A 6,611-nucleotide genomic window follows, 5' to 3' on the forward strand; every position below is an offset into this window, starting at 1 on the left:
TAGTACTAAACATGGCGGATGCTCCTTGGGACGCCGTGTTTAGTACTAGCCCCTTGGGGATCAGATTATTATATACACCCATTTCTATATTGTGTGATCGACAAATTTTATTAATAAATAATATCTTCGTGCGGCCGTCTACTTAGCACGAGTTTACTCTGGAATTTGACAAAGGTGGAAACATGCCGGGTTAATACCGACATTTTGTGCCTTTCTAATGTGCCTGGCCTATAAGATACATGTATATAATGATTATGCTTGTCCTCTTGGTACTAAACAAAATTGAACTGGACCACTAAATGGAGATGGCTGGAATCTTAGTTTTATGAGGGCATCAAGTTTTCTGTGAGGTGCCTGGAGAGCCCACCGTCTTACTAGGCTATTAGGGGCAAAGGACTACAAGGACACTAGACTATTAGGGGCAAAGGACTACAAGGATACAAGACATGGAACCTGATATTCTTACTACATAGCTTTGAATGAAAAAAATAAAAATAAATAAATGCTGGGTTGTTGGCTTGTTTTTCATATTATTCAATTTTGTTGCCTAGAAAGGAACCTGAAAATTGCAAACTCTTGGCTTTGAATACTTAGAAAAATGGAAACTCCTGGATTTTAAATACTTAAGGCTTCGGCATTGAGAAGAACACAGGGTAGCAAGGACTCATAACAGAAAAAAGTGGTTTGTGTGTAGGGGAGAACATAAAGAAGCAGATAAACTAGTTTCGTCACTGAATGAGGCAGAGTCTAAAGGATAGAGAGAAGATGCTGGAAAGGGCAGGACAACTGTGCCTGGTGCAGCGGTGGTTTGAAATGTGTGGAAGTGATCAGCGTCTGGCAAAATTTATGGATGCCTGAAGTTTCGGAGTGGGATTACTTTAGGAGTATGTAAACAATATTGGATTAATGAAAAGGAAAACCTAACTATCTGTTTTTGATACTACCATCATAAAAAATGTCATAGAACAAATTAATTTTGTGAGTGTTCGCCACTTTCCTGTTGATTTTGATGAGGAAGGTTTTGTTTTATTTGATTTTATTCAAGTACAACAATTATGTAAGTTAATTCTGCCTTCTCTCTTTCTCTGCGTTCCCTCTTCTCACTTTTTGAGCAACCATCATATGTAAGTCACTTTATTTATTTCAACCTCTGTAAATCATCATTTTCCAAAAATCTGTAACCATCATCTGTTATTATACAGGAGCATATGAGTCTTTGCTATCGAAACTGGTATTCCAACAGTCAGTTTTGACAAACCTGATTCTTAAATCTCACTACTTTAATCGATTTTGAAAAAAGATTTCCTAAGGTGTTTTACTTTACAGTGCCATTATTTCAGAGGTCCATCTGACTTTTGAACTATACTGGACAGAGGCTTCATATCTGGACTATCTAATCTGCTGATGTCTGCAGTGTGTAGAATGATTTCAAATAGGAATTAAACCTTGGACACAAAAAAATCAAGTACATTTGATAACTGCTTTTAAGTTCTGGCAGTTTCCTAAGTTAAAGTCATACTTTGCTTTTGAAATCTACTGCACATATAACCTTGACCGTAACGTCATTCTGCACATTGTAGTCATGGAATTGTCCCCGTGGTTGCAAGACTGCATTTGTGCTACAGCTTGCCACTTTGTATACAAGCGAGAAGACCCGTGGCAAGATTTACTATAGCGCGAATAGGTAATTATTTCTATAGACAATCCCGACCTCTTCCTCGGGAGTGACAATGAAGACATTTTGTAAATGAATTATGTATAGTGTTAGACGTTTTATTTGCATATCTAAAACGTTTAACATTAATTAAAACACAATGATTATAACAATATGTTCCTCATTCAAACTGATTTCAATATATTTTCCTTTCCATGCATATCAATATAAATCGGGCTACATTTGATTGACAGTAAGTAGGTAAATAATAGCTTGCCCTCAAAATCTTGAATCCCACCATTACCTTTTATTTGCAGCGAGTAGGCTTTGCGAGCGCTGTTTAGGGTACTGTATGATATAAAAAAAAAAAACAAAGAAAAATAGCAATGGGTTACATTAACTGAAATAAAACAATGGTGTTGACCTTTACATCTCTAACAATTGAGGGAAATGAGGTATCACTGCTTTTCATTTTAATTCTACTTCTACTGACCGCTCCTGACTTGCAGCAAATAGAAGTCTATAGTGTCGAAACCTGAGGTAAAACAAGACGGATGGTCTTTTTATGTTCCCGCCCTTAGTAGATGTACTGTAGATCTAACAAATGAGCTATAGACTGATTCATTATGTGGATGAATTACATACACTGAATTATTTGTAAAGTAGGAACAATGCGAATATAAAAAAATGGAATAATTCCAAGCTAACAACTTAGTCCCAACAACTGCTGTGGAAGTTGCGATGATATCTCCACAAAATAATAATAATAATAATAATAATAATAATAATAATAATAATAATAATAATAATAATAAAATTGTTGAGAATGCTCGCCGTCATTGATATCGCTGAACCTAGGATGGGTACTAATAATAATTAGGGAATATGTCATCAGCAAATGGACAGAGCCACAGTGAAGAGACGTTTTTCCCCACATGTAAACTTCTCCTTACTGTGGGTGGAGCCTCATGACATCATAGGTTAACGTCACTATTGTGTTTAAAACCCTTACCAGCGATTTTGATGGCTCTGGCATAGGAAACTCACGTTTACTCTGATAAGTACCAGAACTACTGAACTTAGGTACTAAATAATACTTACAAAAATTAGGCAGGGTTATAAAATATACACTTGCCCACTTTCATCTTTGTCCGATGCTTGGATGAAAAGGTGTTGCCGAAAAACCATGTTTCCTTGGCTCTGAATCCTTTAGTAGGCTGTTGAAATGACTATTGTATTTGGAAAGCATTTCATGTATGTTGACGTTGGGCTAGACTTTCTTGAGACTTATTACTTGGCTCTTCAGTAGGTGATTTTCACAGAACTCTTTTTGTTCAATTTTTCTCCCATATGTTATTCAACAAATATTCTTTGCAAGTGTCCAAAGGCCATCAGCCCAAAATGGCAATCCAAACCTTTATCGCCAATTTCTAACCATTCTGCTCCTTCATTATGCTGGTTTTGTTGCTTTTGGTTCCTTCGTTGCTGTCACCTAAGAACTGCAGATTCACTACTGCCCCTCCAAGCAGTGTTCTGGTCTGATGTATTTCCATCATTGTCAGTGACACTAAAATTTGGGTAAAAAAGTGATTGGTATAGATCTTATTAATTACTTGATGGATTAACTTTTGTATTTAATCTTTATTTGAGATAGTCACCATCTACACATCTGTTTATAAGGACCAGAACACATCATTTGTACGCAAATCATTAAAGGTAAGTTCAAAAGATTTTTTAGCTTTTATTTCTTTTTCAATACAGAATCTCTTTCTTTTCTCTCAGGTCTGGAGACATGGGCAATCATTGTGGTGTCTTTTGGCTGTCTGGCATTTGTAGCTGCAATTGTTGTTCTCGGGAAAGTAATAGCTTGGTGAGCCTCTTTTATAATTATTCAGATTTCAGGATATTTTAGTACCTCTGGCATCACCTCCAGTGAGGCAGAGTGAAGACCATGATAGGGGTAGGAACATGTAGTATCAAAAGTCTGGCACTGGATTCAGCATAAATAACCACATTTAGACGATACCATTCGTATTAACAGACATTTGTTCGAGTGTGTGATATGGATGGTTTTTCATTGGTTTCTCAAGGGAGAACGAAATTTTATCAAATTCGTTTTGACATATACTTTCTAAAATAATTTTGATCATTCACAACAAAACTGCCAACAGATATCTATCGTAAAGTAGAATACGTAAGGGAGCCATTGCATTTGAAAGTTTTGGGCTTCATGGTTTTAAATCATAAAGACACAAACCTTATTTTGTCCCAACAGGAAAGCTTTGGAAATCGTTAAGGACTGGAAAACTCAGCCACAATTACCTGCCCCCATAGCTGATTATGTGAGATAACAATCTTACTTTATTTTTAACAAAATACTTGATGTTCCTCATAATTCAGATATTGTCTAATTGAGATGCAAATACTTTAAAATTATTAATGACTTTATTGCGTTCTTTTATTTACTATGAATATGGGAGAACATATATATGTGTATATATATACTGTATAGATATATATGAGTGAGATTCTTCGTTAACAGGTAGGAAAGCAACAGGGAGATCTCATCAGAATGAACAATGATTTGTTGAGTATTGTTGCCAGTGGAAGTGATTTTGGAAGAGAACAGAGGTAAGCCGCTTATTTAATATTATCTCATGTCTAAATACTAAATATAGCGTTTACGCTGTCTTATATTGTTAAGGTGTCACGTCTGTTACTTAATAACTTGTGAATTTCATTCATACATGAAGGCATATTTTTTTTTTAGTAACTGACCATTTTCCCTTGCCTCTAGTGTTCAAATTTTCCGTCAAATGCGTGGTGTTAATGTTGCAGATCAAGTGAGATGATCACCAATGAAGACCATTCAAGCAATTCGGCTCCTGCCAAGTCTGGTGGGAAAAGCTTGAAAACCTCGGCTTCAGTCTCTGACGAAATGCTAGCAGTGACCCAAGAAGGACGACTCAGTCATAATCGCCAGTGGTCAAGTCTTGATAACCTTTCACCTCGCTGTTACCAAATCCAGGCCAGCCATAATCTGACAGAGATTAGTGAACCAACTTTGGACTATGTTATTCCATGTCTAATGGGAAACAGAGCTTGCATTTGTCTAATGGGAAACAGACCTTGCATTTGTCATTACCAATTTATCAGCGAAAGCACTTGCTTGTTAATGTCAGACCAACTTGAAATGTACGAATATGTTAATCCATTTACCTCAGTTACTTCAAATGCGTACGCCCATAAAGCCAAGCATGAAGAATTACGAGCGATGGAAACAAACTACAACATGAAATTAAAATTCGAAAGGCTGAATATTTTTATAAAAGATTACCGTTCTGGCAGCACCAGTCCTTCAGCTTTCCATTGTAGCCTTCTCAACAAGGAAGAAGCTTCAGTATCCAGCGACACTTCAAAACACACGGCTCCCGCCTCTCATTCCTCGCACGGGTATTTAGCTTTAGGGGATCTGAGCACTTTCCAACCAATGGGGAAGTTCGATCAAGAGATTTCGAAGGCTGACGCGAAGAGATTTCTGGTGAAAGAACTTGAAGCGGTGGAGGAAGAGAGCATCCCCAAAGGATACTCCAGACTGGACTCCTCATTGCCCATCACACCTTAATTTACGATTATCCACTAATCTCTAGCTACCCTCGCACACAGCTAAAAAGCTTCTCTCTCTATGAAATATTTGGAAAGCTAGTTTAAAGTATGTATTGAAGGAAGTGTTCTTGTCGTGTTCTTATTAACAAAATATGAGAGAGAGAGAGAGAGAGAGAGAGAGAGAGAGAGAGAGAGAGAGAGAGAGAGAGACTATGTATAAAACAAATTTTACTTTGGAAACTACATTACGAATACTGAGGAAATTTGCCATTATGAAAATTCGGATGTGTTGCCATACAACAGTTATTTCTTGTGAAAGAAATTTGGCAGCGCACACTCGGTGATCAGCCATTCCAGATAGAATCCACCTCTGAACGGTGTGCTTGATTCAGTTTTCCTTTTTCGTTGTATATTATTTGGATTATGGTTTAGCAAGATTACTTCTTCCACAACAACTCTCACGGACACGAAAATCTAAAAGCCATTATCCGAATCATAAAGGTATTCATATTACGTACATATACTTTCATTATTAATATGTTTTCACAACAATGTACTCTTGACGCAAGCATTATTATTTCTTCTTTTGGTGCAAAGTGGTGTATGAAGGAAGGTGCTCCAATAATCGCATCGTTAGATGCAAACCTCTGTGCCGCTTCTTACAACGACGCCGTGTCATTGCCAGCACCTGTGTCTTATTCTGATCCAAGGTAAGACAAATCTCCTTCTGCAAGCACACAGTGCAGTGCTCTGACACTGATTACCCTCATAACCCAAATAAAAGCAGGAAAAGGAAATCTTTTCCTCCACAATGACTTAATTGTTAAGGAGTAAAACCTATTTATTATATTTAATATTACTATTGCCACATATCTCAATTTTAGTAAAATGAAGTTGCTAATAATGGTAAAATGAAGTTGCTCCATAATTTTGAATGTATGTCCATTCGTTGTTATATTATTATTATATAATTATTATTATTTGGAAGGAGGCTCTTTTTGCACTGAAAAACATTGCTGCAACAGTTGAGTTAAATCTGTTGCAAGTCTTTTCAAATGCGCTCATTAATTTATATTATCCTCGCAGTTACTTTGGTTATAATATAAGTAATTCCAATATTCATTTCTTTACCGTCGAAGACGAATGCAAGCCCTATGAGGATTCCTTTAATAAAGAATAAATTGGTAGGCACAAACACTACAGGTAAGGGCGAAGTGCTGGTGTAGGGCGCAGATAGTCAGGGAATTAATTCATAGCATTTCTTGAATTCATAGCATTTCTTGCAAGCGTCTAGACAACGCTCTTCTCAGGTTCTGCTGAGGATATTCATGTCAGGGTTGCTGAGATAACT

At 36.8% G+C, this 6,611-nt stretch overlaps 1 protein-coding gene across 3 annotated transcripts in view; it reads left to right on the forward strand.

Annotated features, from left to right (window-relative positions):
- The window catches only part of LOC136826839 (uncharacterized), a 360,920-nt gene extending 355,145 nt beyond the window's left edge, over positions 1–5,775 (forward strand). For all 3 annotated transcript variants that reach the window (XM_067084321.1, XM_067084320.1, XM_067084319.1), the window contains exons 16-19: positions 3,437–3,524; positions 3,930–3,996; positions 4,197–4,285; positions 4,493–5,775. In XM_067084321.1, the coding sequence (XP_066940422.1) occupies positions 3,437–3,524; positions 3,930–3,996; positions 4,197–4,285; positions 4,493–5,279 (1,031 nt within the window). In that variant the 3' untranslated portion in view covers positions 5,280–5,775. The remainder of the gene's footprint in view (positions 1–3,436; positions 3,525–3,929; positions 3,997–4,196; positions 4,286–4,492) is intronic.
- Positions 5,776–6,611: the final 836 nt, after the last annotated feature.

Source organism: Macrobrachium rosenbergii, chromosome 41 (genome assembly GCF_040412425.1).
Source record: "Macrobrachium rosenbergii isolate ZJJX-2024 chromosome 41, ASM4041242v1, whole genome shotgun sequence".
NCBI lineage: Eukaryota > Metazoa > Arthropoda > Malacostraca > Decapoda > Palaemonidae > Macrobrachium > Macrobrachium rosenbergii.